The 22,908-nt window shown below is 44.5% G+C and overlaps 1 protein-coding gene across 1 annotated transcript in view; it reads left to right on the top strand.

Annotated features, from left to right (window-relative positions):
• The window catches only part of DRP2 (dystrophin related protein 2), a 1,191,281-nt gene that overhangs the window by 1,126,318 nt on the left and 42,055 nt on the right, over positions 1-22,908 (top strand). Inside the window, exons 17-18 of the mRNA XM_086964637.1 lie at positions 8,647-8,783; positions 12,573-12,638. Of these exons, the coding sequence (XP_086820763.1) occupies positions 8,647-8,783; positions 12,573-12,638 (203 nt within the window). The remainder of the gene's footprint in view (positions 1-8,646; positions 8,784-12,572; positions 12,639-22,908) is intronic.

The raw sequence follows: 22,908 nt of genomic DNA on the forward strand, positions 1-22,908 counted from the left end.
CTCGAGTTGCCCGAAGTGGGCCAAGTGAGCCAAACAGAACCAACCAAGGTCCCCATCGCCACCGAGGAGGAGGAGGCCAGGGCCGGGGCAGAGACACCGTCCCGGTAGCTCCCGCCAGCAACACCCCGCCCCCGGCCGGTAGGGGAAACACCCCGATGCGTCCAGGGTTCCGAGCCAACGTTACTTGCCACCGGTGCCAGCGGACCGGCCACTATGCCAACGACCCTAACTGCCCGAAGAACCAGAGTCCCATACCCCGCCAGGTCGCTGCCGCCGCCCTGGGAGAGGAGCAAGCTTCCGAAGAATATGAAGAGTACGAACAAGAACAGCCCGAGTGGGAACCCGCCGCCATGATCCTGGCTTGCCTAGGGGAAAGAGACATGATTCCGCGGGCTCCCCTACCCGCCAACACGAGAAAATACAGCCAGTGGGTGAACATTAATGGACGCAAGGCTGAAGCCCTGCGTGACACCGGGGCCAGTGTGACGGCAGTCCGCTGTCATCTGGTAACCCCGGAACAAATCTTGCCTAACGTTCTTTGCCCCGTCCGAACCGCTGACAATTCGGAGAGCCTGTGTCGGATGGCCTGCGTCCCCTTCGAATGGGGAGGAGTGTCCGGTATGCTAAAAGTGACTGTCGGCGATGACGCCCCGGTGGACTGCCTCCTGGGAAACGACCTCGAGAGTTCCCCCTGGGCAGCCGTTGAGAGAAGAGAGCACCTGGGGATGTTGGGCCTCCCGAACTGGGCCTGCGTAACGACCCGGTCCATGGCCGCCCGCACCATCCCAAGTCCCGAAGAACCCGAATGGCCAGCACCGCCTCCCCCGATCCTCTCAGAGGAGGACGCCCTCAGTACTGATCCCCCGGAGCAAAGCCAAGAAGGGCCCCCCCAGCTCCAGGATCTTCCAGAACTGGCCCAGTGGCGTCAAGAGGGGGGGCCCACCCAAGAACAATTCCGGCAGGAACAGAAGACCTGTCCCTCCCTCGAGGGACTCCGACAGCAAGCCTTTGCCCAGAGCGCAGGAGACACCGCAGGGGCACACTGGGTCTATTGGGACAATGACCTACTGTACAGCGAACAAAGAATTGCTGAGTTGGGGGCCAGCCGGGTGCTAGTGGTGCCCCTCCGCTTCAGAGACTTCCTTTTGAACTTAGCGCACGATGTCCCCCTTGCCGGGCACATGGGACAAGACAAAACTTACAACCGCCTGGTGACCCACTTTTACTGGCCCAAAATGCGAAATGATGTCTCCAACCCCTGCCGGGCCTGCCCCACCTGTCAGGCCAGCGGGAAGAGCGGCCGAAAAATCAAAGCACCCTTGCAACCATTTCCCGTCGTCACCACCCCGTTCGAACGAGTGGGAATAGACATTGTGGGGCCCCTGGACCCCCGAACAGCACAGGGGCACCGGTTCATCCTAGTCCTGGTGGACCACGCCACCCGCTATCCCGAGGCCATTCCTCTCCGGACCGTAACAGCACCAGTGGTAGGCCGAGCCCTAATGGGGATCTTCTCTCGAGTGGGCTTCCCCCGGGAAGTCGTCAGCGACCGGGGCACGAACTTTATCTCCAAATACATGAAATCTCTCTGGCAGCAGTGCGGGGTTACCTACCGATTCACGACCCCCTATCACCCACTAGGAAACGGACTGGTCGAACGGTTTAACCGCACTCTCAAGGGGATGATCATGGGCCTGGAGGAACCCCTACGTCGCCAATGGGACGTGCTGCTCCCGTGCCTCCTCTTCGCCTACCGAGAGGTCCCCCAGAAATCCCTCGGTTTCAGCCCCTTCGAGCTCCTGTACGGGCAACCTGTCCGGGGGCCCCTCAGCCTCGTTAAAGAAGAATGGGAGATGACCCCCCAGAAGACCCCCCCGGACATGTACAAGTACCTCCTGACCCTCCGCAACCAGACCCGGCGATTCAGGGAACTCGCCAAAGCCAATCTCGAGGCCAGTCAGGAGGACATGAAGAAATGGTACGATCAGCATGCCTCCTCCATTGAGTTCGAGCCCGGTCAGCAAGTATGGGTGATGTCCCCAGTCGAACCTTGTGCCTTGCAGGACAACTGGACGGGGCCCTTCAAAGTGATTGAGCGCAAGGGCCCTGTCACCTATCTAATAGACATGGAATCCCCCCGGAATCCCCTCCGGGTCCTCCACGCCAACCGACTCAAGCCACACTTCGTACGCTCAGAACTCAGCCTACTGATGGCAACAGATAGTGGGACAGAAGAAGACTCCGAGCCCCTCCCTGACCTACTGAGGACCCGTGAGAAGGATGGCTCGGTGGACGGGGTCCGACTCTCCGAGGCCTTGACCCCAGAACAACGCCAAGACTGTCGGGCTCTCCTGCTGCAATTTGCGAACCTGTTCTCCCTCACCCCAGGGGTCACCCCCTGGTGCCTCCACGACGTGGACACTGGGGATAGTCCCCCTATTCGACACCGGGCGTACCGAGTGCCGGATCGGGTGCGCGCCTGCATCCAGGACGAAGTCTCTAATATGCTTGCACTCGGAGTCATCGAGCCTTCTGACAGCCCCTGGGCCAGCCCAGTCGTACTGGTCCCCAAAGCTGCCGCCCCGGGCACCACCCCCGAGCTCCGATTCTGCATAGACTATCGGGGCCTGAACGCTGTCACCCGAACCGACGCTCACCCCATTCCCCGAGCAGATGAACTGGTTGACCGCATGGGGGCTGCCCGCTACCTGAGTATCTTCGATCTGACAGCGGGCTACTGGCAGATCGGCCTCACCCCCAGAGCCCAAGAACGATCCGCCTTCTCTACCCCGGACGGTCACTACCATTTCAACGTGATGCCATTCGGCATGAAAAACGCTCCAGCTACGTTCCAACGACTCGTGAACCAGGTATTGGCGGGCCTCGAAGAATTCAGCGCCGCCTACCTGGACGACATCGCTGTATACAGCCGTCACTGGGCAGACCACCTTCACCACCTCCGAGCGGTCCTGCACGCCCTCCAACAGGCCGGCCTTACCATCAAGGCCAGCAAATGCCAGATTGGCCAGGGATCCGTGACCTACCTCGGACACCAAGTGGGGAGCGGTCTGGTGGCCCCCCTCCAGCTCAAGATCGCTGCCATCCAGTCCTGGCAGCCACCCGTCACCCAAACCGAGGTCCGAGCCTTCTTGGGGCTCACCGGATACTACAGACGGTTTGTGAAAGACTATGGCAGCATTGTGGGGCCCCTCACAGAACTCACATCCAAGAAAAACCCCAAAACCGTCAACTGGACCCCGGACTGCAAGCGGCCTTCGAGAAACTGAAGGCCGCCATGTGCACTGCCCCTGTGCTCCAAGCCCCCGACTACAGCCGGGAATTCATCGTCCAGACGGACGCCTCGGATCATGGCATTGGGGCAGTCCTCTCCCAACTCAACACCGAGGGAGTCAACCAGCCAGTGGCCTTCATCAGCCGACGCCTGCTAGCTCGAGAACAGCGCTGGAGCACCATCGAGCGGGAGGCCTTCGCCGTAGTGTGGGCCCTCAAGAAGCTCCGGCCCTACCTCTTCGGTACCCATTTCTGGGTACAAACAGACCACAGACCCCTGGAATGGTTGATGCAGATGAGGGGGGAGAACCCCAAACTGTTGCGATGGTCCATCTCCCTGCAGGGGATGGACTTCACTGTGGAGCATCGTCCAGGCCAGGACCACGCCAATGCAGACGGCCTGTCACGCTTTTTCCGCCTCGACGAGGAGAGTACCCAAGAGGATGGGTGACTCTCCCCGCCTTCAGCTGGGGGGGACGCATGTTGGACAGGCCTCGTGAACGGCTCGCTCCCTCCCCGCCTGAGAGGGCCCGGACACCGGCTCTCCCGGGGTCACCAGCAGAACTACCCCGGCACCCCACAGAAGCAACTCGCAACCCGTCCCCCCACGGGACGCCTGCCCCGAACATCCCAGCATCGGCTAACCCGGGCCACCGTCAGCAACATTGCCCGGGCCCAGCCGCCATCTTGGACACTGCACCACGAGGCCGCATGGCCTCAGCTCGACCCCAACCCTGGGCCTGGCCAGGCCCCGACATCGAGGCACCACCATCCACCCAGGAGGTGAAGAGACCACTTGGCAGGTTAATGGGAGAGAGGAGTGTTGATGGCTCTCCCCCGCCAGGTGCCGATCGCCCCCAGCCTCCCCGGGCGCTGGCTCCACCCCCCTGCTGGGTGTCTGGACTCCCTCATCCCGGACCTCCCGACCTCCAAGAGCGAGGGTCCGGACATCAAAGGGGGCCAGACCTATAACTGGGGCAGCTCCAGAGCAGGAAGGCAGTTGTATCCTGGAGTCGAGAGACACCTTGAAGAACTCATCCTTGACGGACTGTTGGCGCTGCCGCAGCCCTGCCTTGTGAATCATCGTCCTGCCTGCTGGCGCTGCCGCGGCCCTCTGCAACCTACATCGTCGTCGGGACCTGCTGGCGCTGCCGCGGCCCTCTGCAACCTACATCCTCGTCGGGACCTGCTGGCGCTGCCGCGGCCCTCTGCAACCTACATCCTCGTCGGGACCTGCTGGCGCTGCCGCGGCCCTCTGCAACCTACATCCTCGTCGGGACCTGCTGGCGCTGCCGCGGCCCATCTTTGTGTGAACCATCGCCCTTGCCGGCTGGCGCTGCCGCGGCCCTTCTCAAGTGAGACTGATCATCCGAGCCTGCTGGCGCTGCCGCGGCCCGACCTTCCGGGACACCAAGCTCGAGGATTGTGAGCTACTCATCGTACTACCTCAGTACCAGATCGGTACCAAGACTGTCCCGCTACCCCCTTTCCCTTCCAGAGACTAGAATTGAGAGGACCCTCGTGTCCCGATCTCACTGTATCGTTGACATCCTTACTTCAAGAAACGTACATAAAGAGCGTTAACCTTATCCTTGTGTGGTGTCTATCTGTGGGGGGGAAGTTACTTGTCTGTACGATCGCTGGAGACGGTCCTCACCGGAGGCCTCTCCCCTTGTCCTCGGCCGACCCTCCAGGTCCCTGTCTAACATATTGTGACAGTAAATTACAAGTAGAGGGCACAACAATGGGACAATTAATGGTTTCCCCAAATTTGGAGCTATCCAGGGTAGTACAGCTCTTCTCAGTCCTCTTTCTGTAGCACAGATTTTATTTTCTTGATGGTTAAATTATATTTGCAACAGAAAGGGTGAACTCTATCCCTGTTCCTAGGCTTTTCCTTTAAATCCATCTGAAGGTTTTTCGTGGGTAATGTAACATGAATGGTCAAACCATCTACATAAGACTGGTGCACTGGGGCTGGTGGTAGTTAGAATAATCCTAACATTGCAGATGGGAGAAAAAGATGTCAGAATTTGTTCACACGGTTTTCATCATGCAGACAGGTTCAGAACTCCCTGGGGCACTCTCTGAAAAATGTGTGATAAAACCTTTTGGGAATAACCTTGTCCCAGGGAATTCTGCAGTCCTTATCTTTAATATGTTCCCACCCACACAAAATATGGATAGAGGGTGCAGGATTGCCCGTCCAAGAAAAGGTGACAAAAAAGTGTTTGTGATCCCTTCTATAAACCCATAAAAGTTCAAAATTCAACGTTACAACGGAATTTTTACAACGCAGGATCCATTACATCGGATGCCATTACAACGCATGGCATTACATAGCAGATGGTATTACAACGCATGGCATTACATCGTAAGTATAGGTAAGTATACCTTTTTTTTAAAAATGTTATTAAGTTAATTTAATTAATTTAATTTAATTAATTTAATTAAAATACATTTTAAAATAGCCATTAATTTAATTTAATAAAATAATATCTATTTAATAAATGTAATTTTAATAAAAAATGGAAATAATTTAATTTAATTAAAATAATAAAATTAACTTAATGTACATATTTTTATAATTGAAATTAAATTAAATTAATTGAAATAATTTATTTAATTTAATTAATTTAATTTAAAAATGTAATTAATGTAATAAAATTAATTTAATTTATTAAATATATTTTAATTAATTTAAAAATGGTAAATATAATTTAATTAACCCAAAACACAAACCTACCCCTGAACCCTAAAAACACCCCTGTACCCCAAAACCCAAACCCTGCCCTAAAACCTAAAAACACCCCTGTACCCCAAAACACAAACCCTGCCCTAATACCTAAAAACACCCCTGTACCCCAAAACCCAAACCCTGCCCTAAAACCTAAAAACACCCCTGTACCCCAAAACCCAAACCCTGCCCTAAAACCTAAAAACACCCCTGTACCCCAAAACCCAAACCCTGCCCTAAAACCTAAAAACACCCCTGTACCCCAAAACCCAAAACCCTGCCCTAAACCCTAAAAACACCCCTGTACCCCAAAACCCAAACCCTGCCCTAAAACCTAAAAACACCCCTGTACCCCAAAACCCAAAACCCTGCCCTAAAACCTAAAAACACCCCTGTACCCCAAAACCCAAACCCTGCCCTAAAACCTAAAAACACCCCTGTACCCCAAAACCCAAACCCTACCCTAAAACCTAAAAACACCCCTGTACCCCAAAACCCAAACCCTGCCCTAAAACCTAAAAACACCACTGTACCCCAAAACCCAACCCTGCCCTAAAACCTAAAAACACCCCTGTACCCCAAAACCCAAACCCTGCCCTAAAACCTAAAAACACCCCTGTACCCCAAAACCCAAACCCTGCCCTAAAACCTAAAAATACCCAAACACCCCAAAACATATACCTCAGTACCCCAAAACATATACTCCTATACTCATACTTATTTAAAAAATTACTTAAATTAATATATTTAATTTATAATATTTAAAAACATAAATAAATATTTTTATTTATTTTTATTTATAATTAATAATAATTAAATCAATTATATAATATTAAATAAAATAAAAAAAAATTATATACTTACCAATACTTACGATGTAATGGTATGCGTTGTAATACCATCTGCTATGTAATGCCATGCGTTGTAATGGCATCCGATGTAATGGATCCTGCGTTGTAATAGCTGCGTTGTAACAGCATTACGACGTAAAAGTTGCGTTGTAAGTGTTACATACCGATATTATCATCAAGTGCTTCATGATATAAAGGTGGTAACGGTTGTAGAACAGGAGGCTAGTAAACAAAAACAGAGAGAGGGGCAAGACACCAGTGAAAGGTGTGTGGGATTTGGGCAAGCTCAATAGTTTACGACCAGCAGTACATGGATTATAAAAATTCTCAACCCCTCAATCTTCATCCATAATTTTAGCTGCCTTTTCTAGCCCGTTCACCCTCTGCACCATATTGACACAAATATAGGGATTCAAAGTGGTACCAATACGCCTCTCCAGCCAATGCACAACTTTATGTCTGAGCTGCGAATAAAGTTCAACTGCTCTGGTTTTTATTGGCTGCACATTAGCAAGTACAATAATGTAACTTGCAGCAGCCAGGGGCGAGTTGAGTATGATATTATTAGTACTGGAGACACCGTCACTTGCATAAATATTGGTGGGTTTCCCAATAGCACTACCATCGTTGGGAGGTAGCAAGCGAGTACGATGGTGATTAGGAGGAACATGCGTGTCTGTCCCTCCAGCTAGTCATGGCCTAGAATTGCAAGGATTGGCTGAACTTGAGTCTGAATTACAATGGCGGGGAGATGTTGCTTGAGTATAAATAGAATAAGAGGCTCCTGCCATAGAAAGAATAGGTCCCTGGAATGACAAGGGTCGAATTATGGAGGGCCATGCACCTCCTAGAGAGGACAGATGGACAGGCTGGATGGAGACATCAAACTTGGTAAGAGCATCCTCCAATTCTTTGAGCCTCAAAAGGATGAACTGATAAAAGTTTCTAATTTAATAAAAGATTTGGCCAGCATAGCGTCCATAAAATCAGATGTCAATGCTGTGCCTTTAGGGGTACCTGGGGATACCACAACATCCTTTTTTTCTTTGAAGGTGTTACAGAAACAGCCATGTTTTCTGCTGGAGATTGGTGTACTAAAATGTCTACTGTGCGACAATATCAGATATCATACTATGGTCCAAAATTCCATTGTGCTTGTATTGGTAATACCCCAATCACATTTGTCATGTATGTTCATATATTAGTGCTACTACACGGTTGTGTTTGCACACAGTTCTCTAGGTACGACTTACGCTTGCCAATACACAGTACTAAAAAACTAGGCTCAAGCAACCTACTGCTGCTGGCCTAGAATTTTAGGAAGTCTTTTACAGCAAATTTTAGGTGGTGGCCCAGACCAATCTTCTCTGGGCTTAGATGGGTGGGGATGGGTCCGTCCCTGGCCTTTGCTAGGCTGTGTCCCGCATGCTGGACCCCTAGATCGCTTTAGAGCGCAAGGAAAGGGGTGTGGCGTTCCTCCTCAAGCCCACTCCACCATGGGTTCTGGGGCTACCAGCCCTGCTGAGGACCAATTTCTTCGCACTGTGCTGGACCTCTAGAGTGCTTTAAAGCATGAGGAAAGCAGTGTGGCACACCTCCTTGAGACAACTACACCTAGGTTTCTAGGATTTGCAGTCCCTATAGAGATCTGCTTTCTTCCTGTGCTTCTGGACCACTTGATCCCTGTTCCTGTTTGTTGTTCTCTAATAACATATTTCTGAAATTGCAATCTTCCTCTTTTGATAACATTTTGCTCTCTTTCTGCAGACCACATCAACTGAGAACATGAGGGACTTCGCTACAACTCTTAAAAACAAGTTTCGCACTAAACAGTATTTCAGCAAGCACCCGAAGAGAGGGTACTTACCAGTGCAATCTGTGCTAGAGGCTGACTTCATCGAAACGTGAGTATCTGACCAAGAGATGGGTCATATGTGCTTCCAGAGATTAAATGAGGTTGCACTTTATGTTCAAGAATAACCTGTCAAATATGACTCCCATTCAAAACTAATACAGCCAAACACACTCACTGACCCCAGAAAGAGTGACTGCTGGCGCAAAAACTTTCCTAAAGCAGAAGTCCTTGATCCTTGTTTCTCAAAAAAACATGTTTGTATATCGAGTGACATGAATAAAGTTTAAAGGAGTTAAATCTGGTGAACACTTCTCCACATCCACTCCCTAAGGAAACTATTGCTATTAGAAATTGCTATTATAAACTCTAAATTGCTATTAGAAACTCTAAATTGCTATTAGAAACTCTTCTCTGTTGGTGCAAGAGATAGTTTGCACTGGCACCTAAAGTCTCATGGTCTCTTGAGCTGGTTTCATGTTAATACCCTTGTCTAGAGAGCTTGATTATCAACCACTCTCAACTCTTCACCCATCTGCAGTGCTTGCTATACCGGCATCACAGTTAACACACAGGCGAAGGAGAACATTCAGGGGCTTTTGAAGTAGGGTTGCCTTTTCTGGTGGGTTATACCTCAGCCTCAGGGGACCCTCCTTCCCGTAGAATGAGAGACCGTGGTCATTACCAGGAGCAAGAGGTACCTCCCTTGCATCTGCTCCCCTTAGTATCTGCTAGGTAAATTGCACCCAAAAACAAGCATTGGAAATGCAATAGGTCTGGCATTTGCTTGAGTTAGAGCTATTGACATTGTAAATGAAGCACAGGGACACGTTTACTTAGGGGATGCCTTTTCTCGTTGTTTCAGATATTATGTTTGAAACAAGATTGTATTTTACTTATTATTTTAAAGGGCAATTTTGTTGTAGGCTAAAAGAGATAAAAAACAAAAGCTGAAACATAAAGCACGCTGTACCTAAAGTGGGCGCCGCACCCAGCTTTAAAGTAAAAATAAACTTTAGCGGCACGGCTGACCCTATACATTATGACTGCTCAAGTCACAGCTAGTTCTGGCTCCTTGTGGCGGCTGTTGTGACTGCTAAACCACACCCAAGGCTTGTATCCTGCAGCAGAGTCTCCTGTGCCCACGACCAGTCAAGCCCCAGATCACGAAACCCCACGAGAGCGACAGAATGCATTTAGAATATTAAATGGAATTGCGGCTTTCATTGGTGCAAATAAACACCACTGGGTATGGGCTCCCAAGCAGCAAGGCCAAGCCACAGCCTTATATAATACAAAATAGAAAAACGCCAATGCTGCCGTTAACAATTCACCATAAATTTACCATCTCACAGTTGACTGAAACAAAAAGTGAGGGGATCTGAATGTCTTGAATAAATCCTTAGTTGTATTTACTTTTTACTTCATTTGGATTTTTTGATCATTTTTAAGCAAATTTTTCATTTCAAAAAAACATATAACATACAATATATGTGAAACATTATATACATTAAAACATTCCCCTTCCAACACTCACACATACACTCACTTGTGAATCACAGTCAAACACTCTCCTGCACACTCAACATTAAACCACTAGTATTTACAATTATTCAAAGTCCACTGTTTCATGTATATTGCCATAGATTATAATTCACCCCTATTTGTATATTTCGCAAAAAGCTAATTTATTAATTAATGTTCTTATGGCAAGACAAACACAAGCTCTACGCGTTTCGAACTCTTCTTAGTGTCGAGTTCTCGTCAGGACCACACACTCTAATTTTGTACAACAAATCAATTTGTAGAAGTCCTCAAGCCCACGGCACGGGACAACTGGTGTGTCTTGATATTCACACCATCTCCCTATTGTGTTTCCTATTTTCATACGGTATTGGAGCACATGGGTGTTATTTACTTCTGAGATTTTTGCCAGGTTTTTCTTTCTCTAACATTCACAAATTGCAGTTTAATTGTAATCTACTGTTGGTTGTCAATGGTAGTGTGCGGCCAAAATGGAAGTACTGAGCCCATTAAGGCCAGGTCCAAAGTAAATAATGCCTCAATAGGTTACCATGACCTCGGAAAAAACAGAGGCAGAAAAATACTTGAAGAGGACTTTGATACCTCTTACCTTTAAAATAGATGGAATACATCATGGATTGACATTAGCCTGGATGCGAGGTATGAAAAAAATATAATCGCATTTTTGGACAATTAGGGAACAATGTAAATATTGTGACAAGGAAAAAAAGAAAGAAAGAAAGAGTTTTAATGACAAACACCCCCACTCATTTGAGCTTGCATTTCTTTATTTTTCTTTATAACTTTGAGTGGTCTCTCATCTGGACCATTGTCGGCCAGCAGTGCAGGAACTGATTGCTCAATTTTATGAAGTAATGGCAAAGGCAATAGGTTTGGCCTTGGTAAACCTATAATTTTTCTATTGACTTTTTTAGTATATGAAATAGACAAAGTATAAAAGTAATAAACAATTTAAAAACTACAGTCGAAAGTGGTGAGCATGTTTGCAGAAAAATAAATAAGTAAAAAATGAACCATTGCAGGACTAAAGAAACTAAGGGGCATATTAGCAACAAATAGCGATAATTATCGCTAAATGTGCTTAGCGCATTTTTTTTCATCGCCCGATTTTATTGCAGAGATAACGTGCTATTAGCAACGTTTATCTCTAAAGTGATAAAATATCCGGTGATAGCGGCTAAATGCGTGAATATCGCTGGAAATCCAGCGATATTCAGGCATCATCGCTAATGGGGACTTAACCTGAATATCCACCTCCCATTGGATACAGGTTAAGAAGTGGTCTGAGCAGGCGTTAGGTTTTGGCGATAATCGCGCTTAGAGCAAGTTTTTTTTTTCGCTTTGCCTGCCTTGCTAATAGGAGATAGCTGTGTTAGCGACTGCTTTCAGTCGCTAACAGGTTGGGTACGCCCACTTTGCATGTCATTAGCGATAAATATCGCTGACATGCAAAGCGGGCCCCAAACCTGTAGCTATCGCCTACAAGCTGTCGCTAACTGCTGTTAGCGACAACTTGCTAATAGGGCGATAAAAATATCGCCGCTTTTGCTGGAAAAAGTCCTGCTAAAGCGGCGATATCCCCCTTGCTAATATGTCCCTAACTCCGTAAAAAAAAAAAAGCAGACCTTTGCTTACAGCCTTGACACTGAAGTAGAATACTTTTTCGGGGCATATACCCATGAGCAAAATAAAATGCAGCCACTCACAGTGAAGACAGAAAATGGTTTAAGTAGCCTGATCGGTTGACGCCGCTGTAGGCAGTGGGTATCTAAAGGGATATATGTCCTAATGGTAAATTAAAATATACTGATTTCAGACATGCTGAGGTACCTGTAACGCTGCGCAAGCAAAGAGAAACTGTAAGGTGGAAAGGATAAGTGCAAATACTTCTCACCTGGGGTTATGAAGTGCAATATGCTAACAGTGGACTGTGCATATGAAGTTGAATAACATTACTGAAATATCCACTATTGATACATTTTTCCTGCCCTCTCCAGATCACAAGGCTGTTGTGATTGGGCCTACTGTTTCATTTTAATATGGTGATCCACATTTTACTTGGAGAGATCCTCTCAACTGTACAAAAAGAGAGAGAAATAAAGAGAGACAGACACAGCAGTAGAAGACAACAAAGAGTGATAGACATAGAGAGGACAACATATACTTATGAAGTATGTGGCAGCAAGTGCTGAAAGAGAGAGAGGGCACATGGGCAGGAGAGGGGACATTTTCTGCATATGTTGAGTGTGTCGCGTCCAACTGCTTGGAATCAAGGCTCAGGTTTTTTTTCTTACAGTCCTGCATCATCCCCGATGTTACCACATGCGGACACACACTCCCGGATTGAACACTTTGCGAGCAGGTACTGTACCTCACTCTAATTTTATGGAGCACTCGCTATTTACATACAAGAAAATAAAGTCGGATTAAATTTGATATACGTTTTAAACGTTTTCTTTCCATGAACTTATGGTAACAATAATCAAAGTCGATCCGGAACAAATGTATTTAACTGTATGTTTATCATTATCACTTCCTCATAAATGCCATTTCATAGTTAAGTCAACATCACTACACAGTAATTCATAAAAAATACTAACTGTTAACAAAATTCAGGACGCAGAGATGAAGAGAATCGCCTCGTGAACCTTCGTAATGTGCTTTAGAAGTTGAACAAGCAACTTCATTGCATGCAGTTCAAAATAATATGTAATTTATTTAGGGGCACATGCATCATTCATACATTTTGCATTTCCTAATTTGCGAAAAATACCGAATCGCAAATTAGGAATTGCAAAATGGTATGCATCATTTTTTTGGCTTTTCATTTGGGATTCGGTAAAAATCGCAATTTTTACCGAATTCCAAATAAGTAGCGAATTCCTAAGTGCATTTTCGCAATTCCCATTGATTCCTATGGGCCAAAAGGCCCATAGGAGTCAATGGGAAGGCATTTCCAAATTCGCAATTTGTTGATGCATTCCAAGGGTGCAGGGGGGGGGGTCCAAAGGACCCCCCCCTGCACCCCTGAAATGCATTTGAATGTGCATGTTTCACACACACATGTCCTAAGGACATGTTTGTCTGTAACATGACAGTGTAAAAAATGAATTTTTTTGCATGTTTAAACATTTTCGCAAATTACTACGAGGGTCAACCTCGTGTTAATTTGCACTTCCAATTTCAGAATTCGCATTTTTTTTTTAAATTGATGCATTGCATTTAAGGAATCGCACAAATGCGATTCCTTAAATGCATTCGCATTTTTTAGAAATGCAAAAAAATGCGAATTCTGAAAAATAGTTTGATGCATCCCAAAAACGTATTTAGGAAGTGCAAACGGCCGAATTTACCGATTCGCACCGTTTGCACTTCCTAAATAGGTTGATGCATGTGCCCCTGTGTTCTTAGTGTGGTTTAATGTACTTTGCCCAAGTTGTTCTGTCTGTGGACAGAGGTAATGGGTGAAAACCGTGAATAGGAAAAGGTGTTATAGAAGGTGGTTTTGATGATTAAATGAAATACCAGTATTTGTTAAGCTCACTGCTACCTCCGAAGTGGTGTCCCAGCGCTGGGGGCCCTCGGGAAGATTAAACAAGCTATTTTCCAGAATCACAGAGTCGCATGGTGCTGGGCTAAGCTGTCACCGGTACAGGGGATCGAACCGTGAACCCCGTAGTCCAGAGTCAGGCACCCTTGCCGCTGCACCACACCTCTTCCACAATCCCCAGTGAAGAAGCAGATCTCGGGTGACCCTGTGCAGAGAAGGCCTAAAGAGATATTGTCTAAATTGATAGGTTGAATTTGAATATGGGATTGTAAACACAACATAAATGGTAGGAAAAAGACCTTAGGAAACAGGTGTTATTAGAAAAAAATTACAATATCTTCAGGAGGGGCATGTTAGCAATGATCTAGGAATAGTAGAGGGTGAGGCCTGGGTGGTTTCCATGGATGTTGAATATGAAAAGGTGGGAGCAGTCAGAGAGCAGAGGTGGTGAAGTAAGTATTGAAGAGAGAAGAACCATATTTTGCTCTTGATATGAACCCTGATTTTGCAGGTAGAGGAGGAAGGTAGAATCTAGTTGGGAAGGAACTTGATGAGAGATAAAATCATTTTGGGTTTAGTGGCGGAGTGGATGCTTATCAGTGTTGGCAGAGTACAACTTAATGCAATTCAGTAGCCTTGGGCATAGAGGAAGTAAGATGCAAAAGCATGAAGTGCATGTGTGAAGGAGGAGTAGGCAAGAAAGCTAATGTTAATAGAGAGGTGGTAGGAGAAACTGATAGAGGTCAAAATGTTCAAAGACAGGGACTATGATTTATTGGATTCGCAGAAAATGGGCCATTAATTAGTTGGCGTTAGCTTCTGTGCTTGACTGTGTTAAAGCCAACCATTGAAAAATGGCATAGAAAAAGTCAGGAGGCCCAGGTGACAGCCTCAGGCTGAAACAGCAAAAGATTTACCATGGACATGGGAGAGAGAACTATGTATAGCTGATGCATAAAACATATTAGGAACTGATCAAAACATAATCTCATGTTGCTGGCAGCAGATTGATCATCAGGCCTGAAAAGTAATAATAGGGTTTGATTAAACTGGTTTATGGGGCCCTTTACCACATCCTTCAAAATGGGGATGGGTGACAACAATAGATGTCCGATGCTGAATCATAAAGACTGTGAGAAAGTGGATTATTATATGGAGTGGATGGTAGTCCACCACAAGTCATGTAACTATTGCTTTGAGTTCAAATAAAGGTTTCTGTAATTGAAACCTGAGTTAATAAAAATGTTAAGACCATCTAGAAATCCCAAAACAACTAACATATCAAAAACACAACACAATATAAATCTCATTCCAGTTTATAACGATATACACTATTTAAATGAACACAATTACACTAAAATGATAGAAATGCAATAAGAGAAACTATCAATAGAAATTCTTAAAGGAAAAATAGTGCAAAAAAGCATTAAACACCAACCACAGTTATCTGGTTGTGCTTGACTGGGATACATGCAAGGTTTATGGTGGCCCGAGAAGGAGCGGGGAGAGGATACAAAGACCGGGTCCATCCTGGTTGGAAAGCATACCTTCTGACTTTGTCTCTGAAGTAGAAGTCAAAAGTTCTCAGTGGGGCATGGTAGGAGGATGGGGCCGAGTTGTGTTTCACAAGGCTGAATAACCATCGGACAAAGTCCTTTTGGAGGAAAAGTCCAAGTGGGAGAAATTAAAAATTTGTGCTCAACGGGGGTCCCTCATTGATATTTTTGGCGCGTTCGCCTGGTAAAAATGTCTACCTTTGGAATTAGTCACTTTTTGGAGCTCAGATTCCGTCAATGGGGCAAGGCTGCAAGCTGTAGGTGAACGAGATGCCAAAGAACGGATAACATCTCTGCGACATCCAGCTGAAACAGATTTTCTGATGTGGAAAAGTTCCAGGTGGGAGCAACATGAATCTGGCCCAGTGGCAACGCACCTTTGTCAGATTAATATGACATGTTTGTTCCTCACTTCTGTTGGTTCTTCAGTCTAAGGGCTGACGGATGAGTGAGGTTTGAATGAATAACTGTTGAATGCATTGTTGTAAATAGGAAAGTTGTTTTTGATAATAAGATTGTTATTTTTTGTTGTGTACATAAGGTTTTAAAATTTGTGTACAAATTTGATAAAACACATATTCATATAGAAGAGTAAATCATAAAATAAAAAGCAAATAAAATATTTGGAATTAAAACCAACAAACATATTGTTTCGATCATATGTTATGACCAAAAAGTTGTCAGGTTAGTTAGTTGTCCACTAGTGAACTTTATTCAATATACTAGGGACTTGTAGGTAAGTTAAATACACCAATCAGGAGTGTAGCCAATTTCATCATATTTTAGGGATCAGAGCACATACGCTGGGGGGAACAGCCATTACAACGCGGGTTTTACCACGCGTGCTTTTACATCACATGTGTTACAACGCATGCGATGTTACAAAGCGTGGTAAAACCCCGCATACCATTACATCGTAATGGCGGCGGGGGCGGCTATCCATGTTGTTGTGAGGAAACATAGGCTGTTTCCTCACAATGACGAGAACCAAACAGGAATGAGGAAGCAGGGTCCCTCGGCGACGCTGGAGAGGAGAGAGGTAAGGGGTTTGCGTATGGGGTGGGGGTTACTTTTGTAGTGTTTAGGGTACTGTATAAGCAGTGTGGTAATGTTTGTGTTGTGTGTGTTTTATTTAAAAACTTTTAGTGCGTGTTGTAGTGTTGTTGTGTTTGTTTAGTGTAGATTATTAGGGAGGGTAGTGTAGTAGTGTTTATGTAGTGCAGTGATTTAGGTTTTAGGGTAGTGTAGTGTTGTAGTGTTTGTTTAGTGTAGTGTATTAGGGTTTAGGGTGGTGTAGTAGTGTTTATGTAGTGTAGTGATTTAGGTTTTAGTGTAGTGTAGTGTTTGTTTAGTGTAGTGTATTAGGGTTTAGGGTAGTGTGGTAATGTTTATGTCGTGTAGTGATTTAGGTTTTAGGGTAGTGTAGTAGTGTTTGTGTAGTGATTTAGGTTTTAGTGTAGTAGTGTTTGTGTAGTGTTTTAGGGTTTAGCGTAGTGTAGTGGTTTAGGGCAGTGTTGTGTTTTAGGGTTTAGGGTAGTGTAGTGTAGTAGTGTTTATGTAGTGTAGTGATTTAGATTTTAGGGTAGTGAAGTAGTGTTTGTGTAGTGATTTAGGTTAAGGGTTGGTGTAGGGGTACGGGTAGTGTTGTAGTGTGGTAGTGCTTTTTGGGTTTGGGGTAGTGTAGGGGTGGGAGTAGTGTGTTGTGTAGGGGTAGGGGTAGTGTTGTAGTGTGGTACTGTCTTTGGGTTAGGGGTAGAGTAGGGGTGGGAGTAGTGTCTGGTGTAGGGGTAGGGGTAGTGTGGTTGTGTTTTTGGGTTAGGGGTAGTGTGGGGGTGGGAGTAGTGTGTTGCGTAGGGGAAGGGATTTTACTTACCTTGCATCCTTTTACTGCGAGTATGGCTTTACCACGCATGCCTTTGCGTTGTAATGGCATGCGAGGTAAAGGCATACTCGTTGTAAAAGTATGCGATGTAATGGTATGCGATGTCATTGACATCGCGTAGTAATACCCGCGTTGTAATGGCACGCGTGGTATTAGTATGCGATGTGTTGACATACATTTGCACTGGGGCCTGGTTGTAGATATTATATCATATCCCTGATAAATGCAAGTAGTGTTGCAACCTTTCTCAGAGAAAAGTATCTTTTGGGTTTTTTGAAGGGCTTGAAAGTAAGTCAATTTATATTTACTCAACTAAAATCACAACAAAAGAACAGAAACACTAAATACCTAAATACAATTATGAAAGATACATAAACATTTGTTCCATACAGTGTTAAAAAAGGAAAGCTCCTGAAGCTATTTTGCCCACATACAGCGATGAAAACACGCATACAGCAGGTAATCATTACATGCAGACTTATGCTCTGTGCCGCCTCCTCGTAATCAGCGAGCATCTAGTATAATTCCTTACATCATAGCATATTCACAGTGTCCTAGTTGTTGTAAGAAAATAATTGCTAGTTTATATTGTTTAATATTTGCTTCCTGTAATATTGAAACTAGGAAGCGTTTCTGATGAGAAATGTACAAAGTGCAAACATGCATGTAGTGAATTGTGCTTTGCTTCAAGATGTTTTTAGGGGGCACCTTTGAAGATTTAAAAACCAAGGTCCCTGCTTTGGAAATGCCACTAAAAATTGGATGGTGTTAACTCATAATCGAGTAAGGAGAAATCTATACGTTAAAGCTATGACAGTTAGCTAAGACTCTGATATTAGTGTGAAGTTTTAGAGCCAATAATGGCTTCCAGTCTGCAATTTATGAGTCTCCTCCATACTGGTCTTATGGCATAGGTTAAAGAACAAACTTCTAAGGCAATATTTTGATTTGTTTTTAAAGCTTTCTGGCTTAGAGTACAATTCTGGAATCCCTATTGTGGTGAAAGGAAGCTTATTAATTGTGCGGCAGCCGTGGTATGGTAGGCACATTGTTGAAAGATAAACAACCAACAATAATAGCTCTAGTCAAATTAGCTTCAGGATTCCCTCAAATCCTCAGCCTTAGAAGCAAGGAATTTAATTTGATGGAATCTTCCACATAACCCAGCCAATCCTGGATGACACATGAAAGTAGGATTGTGGGACAGTCAACAGCCTACTTCAAAAGCTATTTTCCACCTTTTGCGGGTGTTCAACATTTGCATAACCCAATAACCAGGCGCCATAACTCCCTATTGCAACACATTTGCTCTTCTAAATGTGGGTTATCTGCATCACTGGTTTATGAGCCAGTCATGTTGAAAAACAAAAGCCTGATCCAATCGGAACACCCTTAGGTTAAGTAAGAAAGATCCCAGTTTGTAGCAGAATCAAAAGGATTCCCAAGTGTGTGAAGTTTTCCCTTTTGGTGACTTCAACCCCTAAAATACGGAATGTCTTAGATTTGGGTTTTTTTGTGGCATATTTCATAATCAATGATTTATTTACTTAAATTAGTCCTGGGACGCAGATCGCTCATAGAAATGTTCAAGTCATCTAAAACAGTTTGAATCCCATTCACTGTGCTCATAATTGGAAAGGCATCATCTGCATATGAGAGAAGTGGAAATGAACGGTTCCCCGGGTGAAGCATATCTTTTCCTGCAGGCGCAGGAAATTTTCTATGCTGTGGATATAAATAAATGATTAAAAAAAAGGGCCATAACTCAACCCTGACGAACCACGAGTGTGGATTTAATTTTGGGAGAGGGTTCGCCATTTGATCCAAAATTAATCTTGGCCAATGTATGCCAGTGTAATTGTCGAACTGGACCTACCAAAACTTTTTCAATGCCCTCTAAATACTCAAAAGGCAGTTTGTATAAAACCCACAGTATTTCTTAACATAGCAATTCCACCTCTAGCTGGGTCCGGTGGCTCAGTCGAAAAATGCATTGAAGCTATGACAGTTAGATAAGACTCTAATGTTAGTGTGAAGTTTTAGAGCCAATAATGACTTCCAGTCTGCAATTTTTGAGTCTCCTCCATACTGGTCTTATAGCAAAGGTTAAAGAACAAGCTTCTAAGGCAATATTTTGATTTATTTATAAAGCTTTCTGGCTTAGAGTATAATGCACTATAATGACCTGTGTTTGACCTCATAGTCACAGCTTCAAATCCCAGCGGGTCCACTCGTCCTTTTGATGTTGATAGAATGAGCACCATTGAGTTGTGCAACAATAAACATTCATTATTCATTATTCATCGCCAAGACGCCCACAAGTGAATGTGCACTTTACAACTACAGGTTATGTTATTCAATTGAAAAACATTTAACAATAGTCCTCATCTTCCTGTACTCCAATATCTGGCTAAGGCCTCTGGCAAAGAGCCAAATGTTGTTTTTGAGTGAAAATATTATTTCCATAGTTTGGGTGATAGATTTGTTAGATGGTTAAGTGTGGGATATGGAGATATGCGATGCCTCTAACTGTTGAAAATTGCAGTTTTTAATTCTATGCACCAATGAGCTATCATGGAGTTTTCGCCTGTAGGATAAAAAGAGAGGAGGTTTGTATGTAATAATATGAGAACACAGATCAAGGACAACTGTTAAGTTCCATGAAATCTAAGCACAAATGACGATAATAGAAAAGATAAAGAATAGCTTGATATGATCCATTTGAATTCAATCCATTCCTCGTACACATACCCAGATGTTTCTAGTTAAACCTCGCTAATGCTAGTCCACTACCACTAAGAGCCAAAGGAGAGCTAGGAGATATTTTAAGTTTATTGTCAGCCACTAATTACCAGGCAGTGCAGGCTCTTCTATTATTTACCCAATTCTCTCTAACTCTCCACAGTACACCAACATATTGCTTTACGTACAGGGAAGGCTCTTCTTTAAGGGCCCCCCAATATAGTAAAGTTGATTACAAGTTATAATGCATTTTAGCACTTAGTAAATCTAAAGGTGGTTGTACACTATCAGACTATGAGCGAGTCACAGCAGCAACAACTTTGATGATCATGATCAATGAAGATATTGGAGTCGTCCATGGTAGGAGCGCAAACATTTACTTAGATAATGTATCATTATTCAAAAATATTTCTACCCTTACCCATTGACCCTTGACCCAGGATTGAGTTTGGTGTTACCCAATATATTTCCTCTTTTTCCTCGGAGTAAGACAACCTGAAAGCATCATAACTTAGAAATCATTAGATATATTGGGCAAGGCTCACAGACTGCATTTTGTGGAACTTATAGTAGTACTACAGTTGTACTATTCATACTACACAATGCAGGTCACCTACTTATGCCCACCTCTCCTATCTTTTTTATGCAGAGATCTCTAAGGCGGTGGCAGAGATCTCTGCTCACGTAAGTATGAGAATTACTAGTAAATGGGGGAGGGACTGGGAAAGTGGTAGGAAAACAGGGGGAATAATTACTACTAAAAGGGGGGAGTTTAGGGAACACAAAAGAGTGAGATATTTGTAATTCTCAAAATACATTAGTAAAGTTACAGGAATCCTAAAAGTGTCAGAAAAGGGTCAAATGTTTTTCTGGCAGCGCTGGAGCAAGCCAGCCACTGGTTCTGCAGCACACTCCCATAGATTACAAATGAGACAAGGAACTGGCATTAGACCCAATAGGAATTAAGGTTAAATAAATTAGTTCGAAATTTAGAATTATATGTATAAGTGACAAAAATGTTATATAATTACAGATGTAAAAAATTGTGTTAGTAAAGTTAATAAAAAAATTCAATGAAAAATGTAAACATTGTTAAAGAAAGAACAGGTTTCAAATTAATTGAATATATAACTTTTATTCTCTCAGAGGGGATTTCCATTTATAGTCATAAGCATTGAATAGTCCAACCCACGTGCAGGAACTCAGAGCACTTTTCCACAATATATCTTCTTAAGTGTTGATGTTTGCGTTTCTTCAGAAAGTCCCGCAGAGTCACTTAAGAAACCATGTTATGCAGCCTATAAGACTAGGCCACAATGGCACAATTCTTTATTTAGTACTTAAAAAGGGGGCCAGGTGAATGATCTATATGTATCATTTCATGATGGTTTAGTATAACAGCATAAATATCTTTCACAAATAATTTTATGGTAGCACACAGAGATGAAGGAGAGCAGGACAGTGTAGCCCCATAGGCTGTCATTATATGAGTTAAAAATAAAGACTGTGCCTTTAAGAACCCGGGGATCACCAGTATCCCATCATGCTGAGCAGGGGGTAGTTGCTTCAGTTCTTTTTTCTTCCTCCTGCTGGCAGGACCCTGGAGCATTGAGTTCTGCCAAATTTTACCTTTTTTCCTCAGAACTTTGGTGAAAACCTTTTCATTCAACGTCCTTGGTCTCTTCCCGGCTTTTTCTGTCTTCTCCTGTCAGAAATTAGAGGTTTTTGACAGAATCTTTTTGATAACTGCCCAGCATGTGGGAAAAAAGACCAAGACAGACCCTCATAATGTATGTATATGCTACCTCCCAGAAAACTATGTTCCTGAGTCTAGCTATCACTGCAAGAACTTTCAAGACGCAACCTGAAAGACCAATAGAAGATTTACCTTCATGAGACATAGGAGCGAAGAAGACAACAGACGCAGTCTAAGATGGGGCCTCAGGGTGAGCAGAGGGTCAGACCTCAACCACGGCTCTGTCATCTGTCTCTGAAGGGTGTACCAGGACGAAAATAGCTGAAAAACGCAATCGGTCCTGGTCGACGTTGAGAGGATCGGCGTGGAGGAGAGGTATGGTGCCGACCTGTTCACCTTCTATTCATAGCTCGTTGTCAAGGAAGCGCCGCAGACCAACGTCAAGACAAGGGATATCGATGTCGATAACAACTCTGTCAATATGCAGAACTCGTTCGATGTCGAGAAGGCCATCGACTACGAGGCCACCATGAGGCTCACCACTGAGATCCTGATCAATGTCGAAGAACTGCCCAAAATCCACAACGAGGTCCATCCTGACGTTGAGGTGCCAACAACGATCATCGTCAACAAGCAGATCGACGTAGAGGCGTCGAGACCAGTCAATGTCGATAACCCTCACAGCATCCTCAATACTACAGTAGTCAAGAACAAAGAGATGTATTAATTCCTCTCCAGAAACATACTCCCCTTCAAGGGACATACCAAGTTCTCCTCAGCCAGTGTCATCTCCGCCTCCTCCAACACCTCCTCCTCCTCCACCTCTGCCTCCCACACCATCGGCACCAGTCGCTACCACACCAAGGCCCACACCTCAGTCTAGATCGTGCCAACATTCCAGTGCCACCGTCACAGCTCAAGGCACTCATCTCCACCATCCAGGCACTCCCATCAACGTCACAGTGTAAAAAACTTTTTGGCATAGTGTCAACACAATGGGAGGGAGAAAAAGCACAAAGGAAGCAGAACTCAATAATTATAAAAAAACAGTTGTCATTTAATAAGTATATGAATATTCACGTTAAAAACAATTAATAAAAAGACATGAATTTAAATCAATAATACAAAAAGCAAGATAAACAACAATCATATATTACATACAACATACATATAAAAAATACTTTAACAGTGGCAATATATATTGTT

This window comes from Lissotriton vulgaris, chromosome 4_1 (assembly GCF_964263255.1).
Source record: "Lissotriton vulgaris chromosome 4_1, aLisVul1.2, whole genome shotgun sequence".
Lineage (NCBI taxonomy): Eukaryota > Metazoa > Chordata > Amphibia > Caudata > Salamandridae > Lissotriton > Lissotriton vulgaris.